Source organism: Lygodium microphyllum, chromosome 16 (genome assembly GCF_053477565.2).
Source record: "Lygodium microphyllum isolate KBCC chromosome 16, Lygodium_microphyllum_v1.1.10, whole genome shotgun sequence".
NCBI classification, from domain to species: Eukaryota; Viridiplantae; Streptophyta; class Polypodiopsida; order Schizaeales; family Lygodiaceae; genus Lygodium; species Lygodium microphyllum.
In genome coordinates, this window is record NC_141150.1 from 127890333 (window position 1) to 127910299 (window position 19967).

General features: G+C 38.7%; 1 protein-coding gene across 10 annotated transcripts in view; it reads right to left on the reverse strand.

Annotated features, from left to right (window-relative positions):
* Nucleotides 1-12341: 12341 nt before the first annotated feature.
* LOC148023417 (serine/threonine-protein kinase VIK-like) overlaps nucleotides 12342-19967 on the reverse strand; it is a 250602-nt gene continuing 242976 nt past the window's right edge. For 3 of the 10 annotated variants that reach the window (XM_087696365.1, XM_087696362.1, XM_087696364.1), the window contains exons 14-16: nucleotides 14476-14561; nucleotides 13367-13485; nucleotides 12345-13124 (exon numbers count right to left, since the gene is read on the reverse strand). In XM_087696365.1, coding sequence (XP_087552491.1) covers nucleotides 12992-13124; nucleotides 13367-13485; nucleotides 14476-14561 — 338 coding nt within the window. In that variant the 3' untranslated portion in view covers nucleotides 12345-12991. Of the gene's footprint in view, nucleotides 13125-13257; nucleotides 13486-14475; nucleotides 14562-19967 lie in introns of those variants that run through there. The other 7 variants (XM_087696366.1, XM_087696363.1, XR_015693647.1 and 4 more) reach the window with 6 other exon arrangements.

The window sequence follows — 19967 nt, forward strand, 5'->3', positions numbered from 1 at the left end:
GGAGGTTGATGAGCATAGGATGAGACGATGTCTTTCCTCATCTTGTTATACTCTATATGCATATTGTACTTTCTCTCTCTTTCTTTCACTTATCACTAAGGCACATTCACCTCTAAGTGGGAGGTTTTTGGGGGTAAAGGCACATGTGCCTAGCCACCCATATTAACTCATTGTACACTATACATGTACATTTGTATACTATAGGTGACATCTATCAATGACTATCTCATGACTATTACTTTATTCTTTATTTTTTTAGTGTGACTATTGAATTAGGGAAGGTTGATCACACATTGTGACTATTGGAGTTCCCACATATGGTCTCTCTCTCTCTCTCTCTCTCTCTCTCTCTCTCTCTCTCTCTCCATTTGCTGTAGCTTTTGCTTTACTCTTACTTCCACTTGTGTGCTTCCACTTGGTCTCTACCTTTCAAGGTTGTCCCATATCCCTTTTCCTAAACTTAGAGCTTATAAAGATCAGCCTTCTCAATTGGTTTTGGATATTTATGACTTTGATATAGGTATCCTTCAATGATGGCCATGAAATTTTGGAGATCCCTTAACTGGACCCATTTTTAATTATACATGTATTCTAGGTTTCTCCAAAACCTCTACATTACTTCATATTTGTAGTTGCTAGAGCATAGGCTTAGCTAGGGGATATTTCATGAGACTAGTAACTCTTTTTTGTTCATATTTAGCCATTACACATCAACTATTTGTAATTACTCTAGAATTTTCCAACTTATGTTGTTGATGAAAATCAAGCACATGAGATATGGAATAATAGTATGACTCTTATGAAGAAACACACACCTACATGCAAGTCAAATTTTTTGATATATCTTGATATTTTCCCTCTCAAGATGATACACAATCCATTTTGGGAGCACCCTTGAGTCTCCTTTGTATCTTGAATATATGTGTGTAAAGTGTGATGTGTGCTATATATTATCCTTTTCACATGGAGCATGTGGAAGTGAATTATTCAAAGTTCAAATATTGAAAAAAGTTCTTTGAAGGCATGGCAATGAAGATGATGGCACTCAAGATATGATTATGGGGACCTCTTATATCCTTTATTTGTTCTTATATATTTTAAATAGTCTTAATTTGAACTTAAGGGTTGATCCATTTTCCTTAAACGATTGTTTTTTATACAAGTTTTTTGGAAGCATTTCAATGTAGGGTGTTATTGAAGAAGACTTTGTGTTAGTTGACTACAACACATTTAAGTGAATTTCTCTCATTTGGTTTACTAGACCTCTATCTACAATCATATAGACAATATTGATAAGTGCATGGACCACTAGTGTGATCAATTCTTTAAAGTATTTAAAGTATTTAAAGTCTTTTTCTATAAATATCATTAAAAGTCTTTCAAGATTCTTCATTAAATGTAATGTACGAGGAGAGGTGAGAGAAGTACCTTGAATGTTTTTAAAGATCATTAAAGTCTTTAAAAAATTTTAGGGGGGGCATATGCTTGAAACATTCAAGGTACTTCTCTCACCTCTCATAGATTATATTCATTCATTAGAAATACTCTTTATTGAAAGCTAGACACCAAGAATGGTAGGCAAATTAGGGCCATGTCCATTCCAAGTATTATAGAGGCTGTCCCTAAACACATTGCAAAGGAGGTCATGATGGATATGGTATGGGCAATAGAAAGACTAGGGCAATATGGATGACTAGTAGAAGAGTGCCAATGCATGGTCAACGACATGGCTATTACAAATAAAGACCATGTGGAAGGTGGTGGAGTGGAAGGAAGAAGGGCATGCCAAGAGGGTGGAATGTCAAAGTAGTTAGGAGGTGAGGGAATGGGAGAAAATGGAGAACTAACTACAAGGTATACACCAAGAGTAGGAATGTTGAATATAAGAGGGCAACAATATCAAATTAGGGGCTAGTAGCATCAATAGGTAAGTCGTATTGGCAAGGGCTCTTGGCCAAAGATTGTTTCAAATTCTTAGTTCTACTATGACTATAACTTGTGTATATTCAAATTCACATTCTTAATGACAAAACAATACTCTTCCATCTTAAGAACCAATATAATCAACAATTTTTATATTTTAACAATACTCAATACAATACAGACTATATGAATATTGACACAATTGTTATAAAAACAAAACACCATTGATATTTTAGTAAATTTGTACTTTGTAAATTCTAAATATAATTCAAATATGGATGTGAATTTTTGTTTTCAATATGCCTTAGAATGCATTAAGGACTTTCTAATAAAAATGCACATCATTTTCAAGAACAAATCGATATACTCATGGACATTTTTGAGAGTAAGCTATATTGCCAACTATTCTATTCTCATTAAGCAAAGATCAATAAATGTTTTCAGTTAGGGATGTTATCTTGCAAAAGACAATGATATTTAGCCTCTTCAAAGTGCCAAAGCAGCTCAATGGCATTCATGTAGCTACATGACAATGCCTAAATGCAAGTCTTCTTCTAAAGTGAGGGTTTACAGTTCTATTGATAAAATTTCTTTTTCTTCTTTTGTATGATTACATCATTTAAGGTACTTGTTTGTCCTTTGATAACTTACATTCATTCATCACACAAATACTTTTGATTGAAAACTAGACACCAAGAATGGTAGGGAGTTTAGGGTCATGTCAATTTTGAGTATGGGAAAGAGAAAGAGAAAGAGTGGAGCAATATGGATGACTAGCAAAAGTGTATCGCAAATCAATGCATATTCAATGACATGGTTATCACAAATGTAGAGTATAGAGGGTGCAGGAGATGGTGGAGTGGAAGGATGAAGGGCATGCCAAGAGGGTAGAATCTCAAAGTAGTTGGAGGTGAGATAAATGGAAAAAATGGAGGACTTTCTACAAGGCATAGACCAAGAATAGGAATGTTGAAGTAGTTTGGGCCACAAGGGCAACCTGTTAATATCATTCTTCCTGCATCAACAGTTAGGTCACGATGGCAAGTGTTTTGGCCAAGTGTCATTTTCAATGCTTATGATTATAACTTTTGTGTGTACATTTAGCTTTTTAATGACCAGAAAATGCTCTTATGTTTTTAGAACCTATTGTGTTTATATGCTACATTGGGACCATGGACATGCTTCTATTGTTTCACGAGTTTGACCATGAAAGCCAAGGCTATCTCTCACCTAGCCTACTCACATGTGCTAAACACAACACATGGTCTAACCTAGACTATATCGAGCATACTTACCCTCACTTACCACATTCTAGTCACAAATGGATGACTCCATAACCCATATGCATTACTCTTCGCTAGCTACCTTTTGTCCATGGTTGGTATACATGATGAGTTGTTATAGACAAGTAGAAGGGAAGAAAGGAGAAAGGGGGCTTCACATCCTCAAACTCTCAAGCTTACACTTTCTCTCACCAACATATACTCAACACCATGGAATAAGAAGAAGAAGTTAGGACAAGGAGGATGAAAGCTTCTCTCCTTGTCCCTCACTATCTCACACACATACACACTCTCTCCTTTACACTTTCACATGAACCGCAAATTTAGAAGATCAGAGAAAAGTTTCCACACACATGAGTAGCTTTTTCATTAGTTCTCATCCTTTTTATACATCCATTTTAGGAGTTTTATCTTTTTTTTTGAGCACTTAACCAACTGTACTGGCTCATTACACCAAAATTGCATGCAACTTAGTGTTTCATATGGTCCCATTTAGGTTTTTCAAAAAAAAATCACACAATTTTCAAAGGAGTGAGCCTCGCCCTCATTTCCAATGGTCAACCTCTTTTACCAAAAGATCCCTAAAAATTTGCGGTGCACATTTGGTAGATGCTTCCACTTGTTGCATGCTTGAGAGGGTTAACATTTACCTCCCCCCCTCCCTTTCCTAGATGAGTGCCAATCCCATGGCACGTTGATGTAGAACAAAGTGTTAGGGATGGTCATGATGGCTTAATGTCTAGAAGTTGTTATTGGGAGGGTGTGATGGAAATGTAGCTCTACAAATCTAATGGTGGTACTTGAGAAGGTAAAACAGGGCTTGTGGATGTCTTTTTGATGGAGAGGTTGACTAGTCATTGATGTCATCGGGTCTTCAATAAAGTCTATTGTAGCCTTAGATTTGTATATAACCTACAACTCATCTGATGCTCTAGGAGTGTGTCTACCTAACTATGCGACATGTTGGGGTGTTGTCCCACACTTGAGGCCCCAATCGATGTGTGTGTGTGTTTTGCATGGTGGAAACTGAGGGTGATAGGTCATTTGGGAAGGGTGTTCTACCCTTGATATGTCCTAAGGTTGTCCAATAAATGGGCTAGGGGGTTAAAAGTGGAGCTTGCCAAGTGAGGCCACTGTACACGTCTAACTTAAGGACCCCTAGATGTAGTGCTTGCATTGTGCACCTATCTAGGTTGGAGGTTTTCCTTGCTTTATTTGTTTTTCTTCTTTTTTTCCCTTTTTTTTTGTTTCTCTTTGGCTTTTTTCAGATCTTACTTCTCTGAGATTGGTTGTAGAGTGATACTAATACATCCTTAACCAATCATGTAATCTTTGAGTAATTCTCAGGACTCCAAGTAGAAGGGATGAGTACATAAAGAAAAATGGATATACACAATGTCTTCTAGTAGCAATGCCACAAAACATGAAGGAAGGAAAGTCGTACGGAGGTGTAGTTGTATCATGACCACCTTGTCAAGGCCTATGTTGATGTCAAAGAAAAAAGGGGGTGCTCTTTCTTAATGTGATGTAATTTCCTACTCCAACAACTTGACCAAGAGGTAGAGGTAGTTACAAGTGTTGATAAAGGTAGGGTCGAGATAATAAAAAAAGTGTCTAAGGAACATGATAAAAGATTGTTGCAAGTCCTTGGGATGGGACGAATACAACTTTTCTTTCACTGGGTCATTTACATCACAGATTTGGGAAAAGTTATATCATCCATGGATTTTTGAATTAAAGGTGTAGGTGCCACCTTGGATTAGGAGAATGGAACTCATTTGCTTTGTCATAGATTTCATCGTAGTAGGATTTTGACTTAGTGAGGTCATGTGCATCTAAGATTTTATACCACCACTTTGGTTGGAACTTTGAGATTTCTCATGGATAATTTAGATGCCCACCTTGGCTCTTTTCCACCTGAAGTTGACATGCTTGCAAAGGACATCTTCATCATGTTACTTCCTCCAATTCTTTGCAATGTTTTTAGCTACTCTAATCAATGAATACACTATTCTTGGAGTTAAGGCATGTTGTAGCCTTCTTTGTTCAGTCACCTTGAAATCAAATACTACTCTCTAAACTGCTTCTAGCTCTTTGTAGTTCTTTACCAGTTCATCCAAGTTTTCTCATTATTCCTCATATCCTATGTAGTTGAGCAGATGTTAGTGATTTTTTGAGTAGGAGCCTTCTATGCATTGTAGAATGGAAGATGGGTTCCTACACTTTTGGTGGCAATTTCACCACTAGCAGTGGTCTTGATGGTACATCCTTTACACTTTCCCTAGGCTCATCAAATTACTGAGGCTCTATAAAAGTTAAACATGAGGACATAATCTTTGGTGGCTATAGTAGAAATGATAATTATGATCCTTAAGTGTTTGGTTTGACTAGCCCTATAGCTTCCAATTCCAATTCTCAATCTTCTTATCCAACACCTTTCAAATGATGTCTAAGTGTTTCTTTTATTGGGGTTGGAGTCGAAGGATCTTGTACTTGGCCAAAATCCATATCGCCCAATTTTGCATTGGCCAAGCTTAAATGTGCTTTTAGCTTAGTTATATAATCAATGATATAAGTTGAGATCGTATGAATGGTCTTCATGTAGAGCTCTTACTATCATGACATGAGGAATTTATAGATTTTTTCTTGTGATTTGAGTTGAGTTAGCTTGGCTAGTGAATTGTCTTACTCATTTATTAGCCTTTTTTATGCTTCCCCTACGCTCCTCCTTACTTTACTCTCAAATAATTTGACTACTTTGAGTGGATATGCATCAATGGTTTGTTGTAGACCAGTGCAAGTTACCTTCAACTATTCTTGAGCCCTTCGACTCTCTTGGATTTTTGTCTCATGCAAGGCTAGCTTAGCCTTTTCTTGTTCCAACTTTAATTTGAGGTCCACAATTTGAACTTGCACGTCCTCCTGCTTTTTTACCAATTCTTCTACTTTCTTTTCACTTGACTCCATTGCTTCATCCTTTTTTGTTCTTGAATCTAGCGATTTTCTTGGACTATGAGTTTTGTGCACGCCTCCTGAGTTTTCCCTAATCTTTCTTGAAGTTCCTATTTTCCCTTAAGTGGCTCTAGCTTGTCTCTTTAAAGCTCTTCACCACACATAGCTTCCAAGGTATCTAAATTCCCTAGTATACTTAGTGGCAGACCATGCTTCCTTGAGCCTAAAGTGGTATCTTCTCAGTGTTGCTAGTCTCTTGCACATTGTTGGATGCTACTTTAGTGGATCAAATGTCCTCCAATCTAGCCATTTTCTCTTGTAGACCCTACATATGAGCTAGTAGCTTGTTGAAACATTCCTAATTTCAAGCTTTGAGAAATTGTGGGCACCTCATTCTTTCCCCTTTCTTGAGCTTCCTTCCTCCCTCTCAGTAATGAGTGCTTGGATATGTTGAATGATCATGTGGCTCATATCTTGCTTCTCTTCAACCAAGGATTGCATGAACCTTTTTGGCGTGTTCTTTCATGTTTGCTTCTATTAGCTTTAATTACTTTTTTTTTTCCTTTTCTTGGTGGCTTCAAAAGCTGCACACCCCTCAAGAGTGTCATCTTTATTAGAACCTGAGGTGGATAAAACTTCTTCACTCTCCTCTCTATCTCTCTTTTTTTGGTGTTGTTTACTTTGTCCTTTATTGGATGTCTAACTTCTTCTCTATTTGTTCCTCTTACTCTCCTCTATTGTGATACTAAGAAGATACCACTTTAGGCTCAAGGAAGCATAGTCTCTCCTCTATTTGTTCCACCAAGAAAAGGAAAGAGCAAGCTAAGATAAGTTAAAAAGAGAAAGCTTGCTCTTTTTGCTCCCTTTCTTTTCTCCTCCATTTCTCCCTTTTTGACCTCTCGTGCTCTCTTGACCCTCTAGTCCATGATTAGCCTTTTTGAGGTGTCTCTAGGGATATTGATTCTTTCGTGAAGTGTAGCAACTCTTATAATAGGTGGTGCATTAGGTGGGAGTCCTAGTCCCATGTTGATTACCCTTGTTAGTGCACTTCCAAACCGTATGATCACTCCTTTGCTCTCCGAGGAACTTACATCGGGAGTATGCAAATGTGCACCTTGTGCTTTTATGATGGCTTCATGAGTTGCTTCTAACCAAAGCTTGTTTAAGTCTCTACCTACAATCTGATTAGTAAGGATGTCTTCTAATAGATGTTTGGGAACTTTAGCTCTAAAAGAATAAGCTTTTTTTTTTGTGAACATGTGGTGAAAGTCCCTATTAGCTTTTCTTTGTCCATGATGGTAGCAAGTTGCACACTGTGTTGGGTTTTCTCTCCAGATTTTCCAAATCATTGTTGCATATTGGGAAATCTAGTGGGTCCCTTATATTTCCCCTATTTGTTTTGTATTCTTAAGGTCAAATCTATTAGTTGCAATCTAAGTGTTACTTTCCCAATTGATTGTTTATCATGTGTCCAATCTATTAGCACACTAGTTTTAGAGGTGGGATCATAGTTTAGAATGAAGTTCTAGCATGTGTGTAGATGAGCTAGTCCGATACACACTTATGTATATAGTTGTAGACCACAACTCTTGACAAGTTCCCTTATCATTTTTTTGTTGTTTACTAGCTCCCCAAAATTTTTATAAGGCTGATTTTAAGTCCCCTAGGCTTCATATGATGGGCTTCAAGTTGTATTTATCAAAGTATTCAACACTAAGGACCACCTTTTCTTTCATTTTAGATTCATTTATTAGTAGGGGGTTTCAAGGTCAGTTGCTTTCTAGAGAGTGTTTTGATTTGCACATTTGGACAATAGCAACTTGTGAGAACATATTAGGATTATATTGGGGAAGACTAGAAAAAAATTCTTTCACCCTTAAGTCTACATGTTGGAAAACATATTCCTTTGTATGAGTTCCTCCACTTGTTATCAATATTTGTTGTCTTCTCCCTTTGTAGAAAAAACCTAGTTCTTGGATGTACTATCATGGTATCCATCTTCTATGTTGTTTCTGATGTTCTATGTTGGAGCTCTTGAAAATAGTAATAGTTGACATGGTGTTTCTAAGTCTCCAAAGATTGCTATTGTTGCGATAGTGTGATATAGAGGGAGAAAAGAGAAGAGGATGGATTAAGTTGGTGAAAACATTTGAAAATTTGATATTGGTATGAAAAGTTTGAAGAATGTCATTAACTAATGCTTCAAAGTCTCTCCATGAAATATCCAAGATTAGATAAATAAATCTTCTTTAAAAATAATTTGTTATATTTTATTATTGCTATCTAGAAATAAAGGAAATCCCACTTTATTAATATTTGATATTTTAATTTACATTGTTGTTTTCTAATTTAGAAAAAGCAATAAAATGCCACATTTCTCCATTATAAAAGGCTTTTACTACTTGATTGCAACCCATTTTCTCTCTAGACTCCAAAAGTTAAAAAATGTCAAGATTCCTCCTAATTAGATTGTTTATAGATTAAATCTTACGAATGGTCTTATCGTGCAACTAGAGCCATGATCAAATGTATTAAACACATCATTGACTAACGAAAAGATGATTTCTGTCTCTTTATTTTATGGAAGACATCTCATTTTGCTCACACAAGGAAAAGGAACACTCTAGAACCACCACTATCTTGACACCACACTTGGTGCCAAGTTGCCCTCTAAATAGCTAGCTACAAAATGCATACTTGGCTTCTAATCCTAGAGTCACAAAGTATAGGCTAAATACAAACGATAAGAGAGGATGTTTAATCTATAAATCAAGAAAAAGTTAGTCTTCTTGATCACTATCAATCTTCTTAGTCTCTTGGCCTTTGTCATAGTCTTTGATCTCACTTTCCCTTTGTTTCACCCTAAGTATATGTTGATTGATACTACATTTAAATTTATGTTGATTGATATAATATTCTTGTCTTGGAGCATCTTTTTTTAAAAAAATGATATGAATAGGTTTTTGGGATTTGATATGCTTAATAAACATTTGCATGCATTCCCAGCACAATTAAAAAGTTCAAATGTTCATGAAAGATTTTATAAACCAGTCTTGATTCGTTTTCTAGAATTCCAACAAAGAAAATATATATGAACAACCATAGCACCAACTTTTATTAAAGCATGTTGATGTCATAGCCAATGTCTAGTTAGAATGTTACATTTTCAATGTGAGAGTAGGATAGTGTGGCACAATGATATAACAAAAGAATCTCTCTCAGCTAAGCTATATTTGTTTGATCACACCCTCTCTCTCTCTCTCTCTCTCTCTCTCTCATATTTTGTCTTTTGAATACAACCACAATGGCCAACAAAAGAGAGCACCAAGGAATTCTTGAAATAGCAAGCCAATAATTGGTGTTAAGAAGTCAAATATTGGCATAATTGGAAACTATTTATTAACCCACTAACCTAGGTTCGAACATCCCTTTTACTAAATGACCACGAGAGAGTAGGAATTGAACCTAATACCTTTTGGTCACCACATGTTCAACTTAACCAATGAATGTATCCAATCACCACATGTTCAACTTAACCAATCGAGCTACATTCATTTGGTCACCCTCTCTCTCTCTCTCTCTCTCTCTCTCTCTCTCTCTCATATTTGTTCTCTTCTAAATAGATCCACAATAGCCAACAAAAGAGAGCACCAAAGCATGCTTAACATAGCATGCCAATTATTAGTGTTTAGAAGAAGTCAATTATTGGCATAATTGGAAACTATAGATGCATATGATGCTATAGCATGCTACATGATGTCACCCTCAAGATGGGCATAATGTCTATCCATATGCATAAATGTGAGGTGCAACAAGGCACATGCAATACCCATGAAAAAGAACTTTAAAGGATAGTGGAAGAAGTGCGTGGGGGTCATTACATCTTGTTAAATGATGATAATCAAAGACTTATCGACATCGTACTTGCACTCAATATAATGTAGTGCAGCTCATTGGTATTGAGCTCTCAACAATGCTCAAAGAACAAGAACCCATTACTAAAGAAAATAAGTAGGCCATTATTATGCAACACTTTTGGATCATGTGGATTTGTTTGCTCATGTGTTTTCTCATGTAGTATTAAGCATATGGTTTGAGCAACCCATATACAAAGTGATCAAGGCATGGATTTACTCCTAGAAAGTCCAAGTAACTTCACATAATCATTGTTTATGCAATTAGAAGTATAGAGGCCATGCAAGGAAAGTATAAGGAGAAAAAGATAGACTACAAGGTGCAACCACACCATCATTTTGGCATGTGAAAGTGAGTTTAAGTTGAAGGGGAGATGTTATCATTTAGGTGGAAACAGGGACAAAACATGTGATGTAATGACAATGTTGACTATGCCTTGAACATATGTTACTTTGTCATACATGCCCCTATACGAGTCACAAATATAACCTATCTAGGTTAGTGCAATTTTTGCAATAGGTTAAAACTCCAATGCTACAAGTAGCGGTTTGCTTTATAAAAATTGCATAGAGAATGGAAGCAAACAATGATACCCAAACAATGATGCACATTTCAACATCCTCTTCAAGGATTCATAGGTCAATAATATCATGGTTCAACCACATCTTTTCTTTTACTAAGTTAATTCGAGATTCTAGGGTTTAATAAAAGTTCTTGATCCACATCTAGCTCTAATTGTATGTGGGGGCTTGGGAGCTTTCCAAATAAGCAATGGGTAAAGGTCAAGGGGAAGTAAATTCAACTAGAACTAAAACCTTGAAAGGCTTAGGGCTTAAATGCTTCACCCCAATAAAACAAAGAGCAAGAAATATATAAGATCCAAACGTTGTATGTTCATATTGGACTATAAGAAAGCAATAGACACTTCCAATATTGAATAGATGAGAGTTTGACACCATTATCTTCCTAGTTATTAGGAGTATAGAAGTGCAATTGACTAGGCAAATGCAAGTGCAAAGATCAATGAGCTTGTAAGTGCAAGTCTATTGCTTAAATGCATTTACACCAACAAAACAAAGTGGATGAAAATTTTAAGACCAAACTCCATACATTCATAGGGTTCACACTTGACATACAACCTTGTAAAAAAGGTAACTATGGTAAGCCCTTTATCTACATGGCTTGCTCACTGCAATCAAACCATGCAATGCTCAATAACCATGGGGAGGTTGTGTTCTACTATTTCCTAGTTTAACTAGGACATGTGGCATAAGGAAATGGCACTTTGCTCTCCTTCCTTTGGAAAAGTAGATGTTGTTGGGGTCTCTTCATGTGCACCAAACTTGGAAATAGTGCACCCTATTTTCACTCACAATTAACCCATCTTAGATTGCACGGTACCTCATGTGCAAAGGGTATCATGATGGAACAAAAAAAAACAAGTCGCAAGTTATCGTGAATCTCTAAGTGCAATCTATTAGTGCAAATCCAAGTACAAATATCAATAAGCTTGTAAGGACAAGTCTATTGCTTAAATCCATTGCCAACTTCTTATGTAATGCTCCTTGCTCGTTAATGTCTAATATTCAAGGTTTGGGGTTGTCCATTTGTTGTTGTATAGGCCTCAAGTATCAAGTGGGCATATAAACAAGACATGCATTAAGATTTCTCTAAGATTTGAAAGATCACCAGTTTGTTGATCACTCGTTGAGTTGAGACTAGCACAAAGCATTCTATAATGTTTCTAGTGAAGTTATGGACTTGTGTGAGTTTGTAAGGAGTATAAAAAAAGTAGGCAAATCAAACTTTGAATGTTCTTAAGATTTTCTATATTCTTGTCTCCAAGATAATTCATTTGATCCTTGCTCCCTCACTTTCAAGTCCTAGTAGAGTTTAAAGAAACTAGTATCACTTACTAATCCTAAGCAAGCCTCTTGGCGAACCTTGTACATAGTATGTCATTGCACATGTATTGGCTGTGTGAATGAGTCACGAAATCGATCTTACAAATATCAAATACAATTTTCACTTTTACCCCTTTACACATTGTCATCTAAGACATTCTAAGATCTACTTTACTCAATTCCATTGCAGTCTCAATCTAAGTTATCTAATTGTGCTTCTTGGCAGTTTTCCAATCATCCACATCATCAAAGCCTTATATTTTTTTGGAGGGTAGAACAATACATGATACTACAAGTGGCTTCAACAAATACCATGCTTATATCTAACCATGTATGAATTGGATAGAAATTCTTAGCTCCAATCATCAATTAGTCAATAGATCTTTTACAAACATTTTGTTAGCTTGGACTATGGTAACAAACTAAAGTCATTTCATCTATTTTCCCAAGCAATGTCTTTTTTAGGAACACTAATAATAACTTCAGGTTTTTATCATAAGTCTTTAAGTCTTTGCATATTTATTACTAATTTGTACGGAATGTGGATTTACATGAACATTGTTCCAAATCCTTACAACTTATCTTAAAATGAAGAGTGCATGATAAAATCCATATCTTGTCCTTCCTGAGATGAGAGGCAAACCCAAACGCCTGCAAGGGGGGTGCCTCCCCTCAAATTATCAGCCAAGAGATGGGCAAGAGCCTTGTTGGCAGCCCTTATGCAACAAATAGGATAGCTTGCTTCCAATCAATAATGCTTTATTGCCATTGGACCCTCCGTGACCATACCAGGGAGGGCCAACCCGAGTGTGCTCAAGTGGGCTAAAGCTCCAAGAGTTACATGGACACACCATGTGAACATTGGTTCAACACAGCGATGCACCAAAACAGCAGACTTGAACCCACAAACTCTTGATTAAGACCCTAAGCGATAAACACCAGGCCATCACCTTTGGGACGTATCCATTTTCTCCAAGCTTATAATGTACATAAAGGTCCGCAAGAAAAGAATTGTTAGACTATGGTGCAGTTACATGAGTGTTTCTTGCGCTTCAGGATTTCTCTTTCAATATCCTCTAGTTGAGTTATGATTTGTGCAAACGTTGGTCTGTTTAATGGCACCGGATCCCAGCATGAATACAACAACCTGCACGCGACAGCCACTTGAAATTAAGCCATTGGAAACCGATTCATGGTACTTTCAGAGAAGTGAGAATTTGGACTGAAACTGTGAACTTGGGAGAGCTTAAGGTAAACAGAGATGACAATTTGTGAAATACCCTTTAAAGTCCGATATCCAAACTCTCATTGAACTGATATACTCAATTTTTCACGTGCTGTTCAGCTCAAACTGTAACATTCAATCTCAGTGGTCTTCTGGATACGCACCCTTTCAACCTCTTTGGATATGTTAGTGCTGTCAGGGGTGGTCTCACGTTGTCATATGCTCTCTTACCGGCTACCCATTCAGGATTCTCAGATGCCCATGAATGCTTACCTTCAAACATCTACAATCCAGATTTCATCAGTCACAAAATGGTTGTGTGCCAACAATAATCACATCTAAGTCCAATGCAGCTACTTTAATTGCAGAGAAGGCGCATTAACATTTACTAAGGTCGAACGGATTTAGAAATGGGAAGGGCTAATGCATCTACATTCCATTTCTAATGAAAATTGTCTATGATGGCTTGACAGCCTGCCGAAAGATATTCAACATGTAGTATGCCTTGTAAATATAACGTGCACTGTTCATTAGTCATTACAGGGAAATGTTGGTGCTCGCTTTCTCCATATCTTGCCAAATTTCTATACAAATTTCCCCTCATATTTTACCTTGTTGGACATGGACTAGCGATATTGCTACGAGATAAGGAAGAGTTAGACATACTCAGCTTTAAGGCTCGAAAATCCACAGATAAAGACACAAGGCCTCAAATACGGCAAGATTCTACTCAAGATGCCTGGCCTCGCCTCTGAAGGCCTTTCTAAAATGGACAGTTACTATATTAAGACATGAGGTCAGAAAACTTCTCAGTATGTCTTATCACCTTTCTAAAGTGGACATAAACATCATAAGAAACTAGAAAATGATTCTGCACGTTGGTGGACCAAGGAGTCTCAGTAAACCTTTGCATATCTAGGTTGTAAGAGGAGTGAACCACTTTTGCTGAACGCAATATTAGAGTGTATGAGTCTATCGGGAAACTGAAATGATGAGCGAGGTGTAATAGTTTCAAGCCAGGTTGATGGCTGCTGGGTAGCCTGTAAGTTCTTATTTGGCTTTCTGTTTCAACATACTGCTCAAACCTTGCAAACTCAATGCAAGGGTGCAAACTAAGCATACTACTAAAGCCCAGGGAACAACGGCCATCACAACTTTAGCCACCACACATAGAGCTAAGATTAGAGAAGGTAATTCCAAACCATGTTGCTTACATTTTAGAAATACAACGAACATGAGATAGTAGAGTATGATAAGAGTTATGCACATTTACCTCTGCAACAATGATGGCAAATGAAAAGACATCTACACTCTTGTCATATTGTTCTCCACGATATACCTCTGGAGCCATGTAACGATCTGACAATAGAGCATTACAAATGAATGAGAGAGAGAGAGAGAGAGAGAGAGAGAGAGAGAGAGAGATTACGATACGGAAAAAAAGAGATCCATCACGAAAAGAAAAAAGAGAGAGACTACCTAAATCAAAACACAAACAAAGTTCAAGCTGCTATTACTTTGGATTGGCACCTTGCTCCTGGATTCTTTGATGCTTGCTCCTTGCCGTTCCAGTCCATTTACCGCCACTTGCCACACACATTTCACAATACTGCACAGAGAGAGAGAGAGAGAGAGAGAGAGAGAGAGAGAGACCCAGCATGCAGCTGAATGTGATTGCATGTGCATGACAAGAAGAGGCCATTTATAAAAAGACAGTCCTCAAATGCTGCCTCTTTCAAGTGGTTTCCAGGGTCCTATTTTCTGTTCACTGTAAACAACATACACTTCATTTTCTGCTTGATGATGGGTTATAAGTTGGATCTAATGGTCTACTTACAATGCATATCTCCATTGCTACTGATATGGAGTTCTTCAACCAGCACATTGATGCTGGTATGGTGGAAGAAACTGTGGATTCAGATGTGGAATCTCAGGCTGAGGATTTTCAGAATGATGCAGAACTAGGCAAGCACTGCAAACTATCAGTCAATCCTTCTAGCTCAGGCATTCCGGAGGCCTCTCAGTTAGGTCTTGTCCTCCTCAACAGGAGAGGAACAGCGGGCCTCAATATATGCTCACTCAAGCTAATAGCTTGATAAGTGACTATGTTGATGCAAATGAAAGGAAGCAACTAATTTGTCAGGGGAGCACGAAGTGGCAGTTTCCGGGAAAACATTGTGCTGCAGCAACTTGCAGTCTCACATGAGACGGCTGCCATTTTTTATTTCACAGGCCAAAATCCCCTCGTTACCTGTATCTGGGCATAGCAAGAGGCCCTGCTTTTGTGTCATGATTTGCATACTGATGTTAATATTGGACAGGTGCATGTTCTGCCCACACGGGTTGTTCATGATCCTCTTGTGCACCTCGAAAGATGGTGCTCGCATATGTAGCACATTCCTTCGTTCTTGGATGGACAACTAGTTCATCTTGTTCCATGACAGCCAGGGCAAGCCTGTCCCATTTGGTGGAAGTGGTGAACTTCCCTTTTCATCTTTGGCATCTTCTTCCTTTGGTCTTGCATTGCTTTGGGACATGTTTTGGTGGAGCCTCGCTTGACATCGTGAAATAGAAACAGAGCTTGCTTGCTATCGGATAGGGGCAAAACCTCATCCCAATAAAATACATTTTGAGGCTCTTGGTTTATGAATTGAAACCATGATCCTGAGACACCACAACATCAAGATGCTTTAGAGGTAGATGTGTCTATGCAAGTGCATAAGCCTCAGGTTGTCTCAACAACACCGTGTCTTTCCTCTTGGGCAAAACAGTAAATGGATTTGCATAACCCTACGCTTGAGCGTAAGCCCCATCTTCCCTCTCAAGGACAAGACCTAGAGGAAACTCCTAGGGTGTTTGTGGTGAAGTGCCATGCATGTCAAGAATCCCATTTGGCTCCATTGCATCCACTCCCAACCAACATTACTCAGAATTTTCAGTGGTGAACCAAAGGTTTTTATTCTTTTGAGGCTCTTGGTTTCCAAGCCTTGGTTTATGAATTGAAACCACGATCTTGAGACATCGCAACATCGAGATGATTTAGAGGTAGATGTGCCTATGCAAGTGCATAACCCTCAGGTTTTGTCTCAACAACACTGTGTCTATCCTCTTGGGCAAAAGGGGTAAATGGATTGGCATAACCCTAGGCTTGAGGGTGAGCTCAAGGACAAGACCCAGAGGAAACTCCTAGGGTGTTTGTGGTGAAGTGCCATGCACGTCAAGAATCCCGTTTGGCTCCATTGCATCCACTCCCAACCAATGTTACTCCGAATTTTCAGTGGCAAGCCAAAGGTTTTTATTCTAAGCCTTAGTCATCTCAAGTGAAGTACTTCAAATTCTTGTTTGCAGCTAGATGGGCGGAGATGATTGCTTACTTAAGGGATGCTCCTCATACTCAGTCACAACATTATCATTCACATGACAATTGCTGGTATGCAGACTTTGTGGATGTAATTCGAAGTGAGATGGAGAGGCTTTAGGTAGGCAAGTCTGCAACTGCAAAAGGCAAAGCACTGTAGCAATAGTTTTTACTCACCAGCAGATTATGAAGTTAGTATTGTGGAATGTAAAGGGCATTTCATCCACTAGTAATAATGCAGGATGAGGAGATCTAGGGTTATGTTGGCTGTTTGTTGTTCATTGTAGCCATCATTGCTTTTTCACAAGGTCTCTCTACGTCCCTTCTAGGTTTTGAGATGGGTGACTTCAATAATTGTGAGCATTCAACACATGAGACTTTGCCTCATTCTGAGATGGATGGCCTAGAGTGCCAAGCCTGGGATGCTTTGGCAGCTTCCTCACTAAAATAGGATATGTAGTCATGGCTCCACCCTTCAAAGCCTGGATTTAGATACTATTCTCTTCAGCATCCTGATACTTGGGGAAGCTTGGGAAGGATGTATGTTTACTAGAGTGACCCTCTGCTTCTGTTGGTGCTAAATATATGGGTGGAGCCACTACATGTTATTTCAAATCGCTATCCTTTGTTGATAGAAATGATCCATCATCTCATGGATACTTTTAAGGCCCTATTGGGCTGCTTGTCTTTAAAGTATATGTTGCAACTCATTGCTTCGTTTAGTAAATGCATGCCCTCTAAGGGTATGTATGCACAGTAGGAAGGAAGGACGAGGCTCTTACACAAGCCTACCATCACACAATTGTCCAATTTTGCCCAGCAAATCGAAGAGGAGATACATGCTACTCTTGCACTTGCAAATGCATCTCAACCTCTGGATCCATACGATGCTACGATCCCTTAGGATCGTGATTACATTCAAGCATAAAGTGTCCCACTTGCCCGCATCTAAAATACTGGCATGCAAATGTCCCCTATCCTAGCTCGTAAAACAAGGAATGCAAACCAAGAGCTTGAGAATGCATTTTAGTTGAGTGAACTTTACTAGTATCCCAAAGCAAATAAGCTCGATTTCTATTACAAGATGCCAAGTAGGGTTCCACTGGTACCTGCCCAAGATAACACAAGACCAATGGAAGAAGCTGGCAGAGACGTGAAGGGAAGTTGACAACTTCTGCCCAAATGGGACATGCTTGCCTAAGCACATCCTGAAATTCCTCCAAGGGCCACCATAGGACAACATGAACTAACTGGCCATCCAAAAACAAAAGGATACTTTGCATTCCCTAAGCCCAAGCTTGCAAGGTGCAAAAGAGAACCTTAAATAACCCTTTTGGTCCATCATAAATCTCTTCCACTAGAGGAGCCTGTACCTGTCCATTTTCGGTTTCCTTAAACAAATTACCACGTAAAAGCATACCCTCAAGCCAAGCCCAAACACAAGCAATGAGGGGGATATGACCACTGAAATAGAAGATGGCAGCCCACTCGTGGAAGGTTGCAATTTTCTGCGGTACAATATCTATTGCCAAAACCGCCACCACATGCTCACCATCCAGTAAGGCATGTGAAGATATGCTAGGGTTTGCACTAAGGAAACACAACATGTACAACCAAAGCAAAACTCAAACCCTAAATGCAAGACACAAAAAGCAAAACGCCAAACACAAAATGCAAAAACTCAAAACTCAAACAGAGAGAGGAAACTTTGAAGAGAATGAATGTTGTAAATGAATGTAAGAGCGTATAGAATGCCCAAGGGCAGAGCAATGCAGTTTCGGAGAGTGACGTCCATTGGAGATGGATCCCAAGTACAGTAACCACCAGTCGAAGATGAGTGAGTGCTGAATAATGAAGGATACTAGGCTGGTCACTAAAACACAATAGTTGGAGATTGAAATCTAGTAAACGCAGTAATGTACCACCAAAGGCTGAAAATTGATCACCCAAGGTAGAGAACTGTCAGGTGAAAATAGGAGAGGTGTTTGCTGATGTAGACGGCTTGCTAGACAACAAAAACACAGGTACGCCAGTAGTCGCCTGGTGAAAGAGATGGCAACAGTTTGTTGCTTGGCACTAGATGCTAAAAATGCAGGCTTATCAGGTGCTATGATGGCGCAACAAATGGAGACCTTCAAGTAGAGTGAGAAACCTACACCAAAGGATAAGGCTGAATGGTGGGTAGCCTGTTTGTTTATTGATGTTGAAGGGTACCCCAAAAATTTAGGGTTTTGGGAAACCACTAAAACTCTTCTGAACCACGCACCAAATTTGTGTTTTTCATTAATTAAGTGTGTTTTGGGGCTGTTTAAAAATGCTAATCAAGTGTAAAGTGTGTTTTAGCCCAACACCTTCTCTTAGGCCCAAAATGGGGTCTAAAAGGGAAGGTTGGCTATGTTTACCCGAAGGTGTCCCACCCCAAAGCAACCAAGGCATTGGACAAAGGGTGCACATCTGCTGCCCAGTGGCTTAACAAGACTACAAAGGTGATGGTTCTCTTACCAAGGGAGTCCAAGTAATCACCCCAAAGAGAATAGGTCATAGGACAAAGGGTGCTTGTCGGTTTCCTAGTGGCCTATCAAGCCTTACAAAGGTGGATGGAACCACATTGAATTTATTTTTTTTTTTGGTGGAAAGTTAATTTTAGGGGTGGCGGCTGATTAAGTAACAATGACCCAGAAGATAGAAGTAGGAATGGTACACCCAACACATCACAAAATAGTGTAAGCTTACCCAACCACTTAAGGATGTCGACGATGAGAGAAAGGTGAGGAAGTATCATGGGAAGAAGGATGGTGGTGTAATCTGTCGATGGAAACAATTTAGGATCCGTCCAGTGGTGTTTTGCACAATGGGATGCATAGTATGCTACATGTTGAAGAATACTTATGCAACAATTGCCACTTGGATAGTGTCTCTCATGGGAAAATTGTTGACTTGCCCAGGCGTCCTAGTACAAAGATGATGAAATCATGCAATGCATAGGGAAAGGTACAACAAGGGGGAAGGCCAATGTTGAAGATAAGTGTTGAAACCTGTAGAATACCAAGAAGGGTAGGAACCCCCTCTCAACCTAGATGTCGAGGCCGAAGAAGCAAGAGAAGCCGAAGATATTGGTCTTCCTGTGGTGCTCAGAACCATGTGGATGAAGATAATGAAGCATACCTACTGGAAGAGTAAGGATAGAAGACACCACCATGATAGCAACAACAGAGATCCTGCACAAGATCTGTTGTGGAAGGAGGAAGCCTCCATGCTAGAGGAAGAGCGTAAGTCCAAGGAGATGGAACCATGAAAGGAATGGTGCGCAAGTCCTGTCTCAAGCTCAAGAAGGATTGGTGCAAACCTACATGATAGCCCTTCATTGAATATAAAACCATGCAAAAGAGATTAAAATCTACAAACAC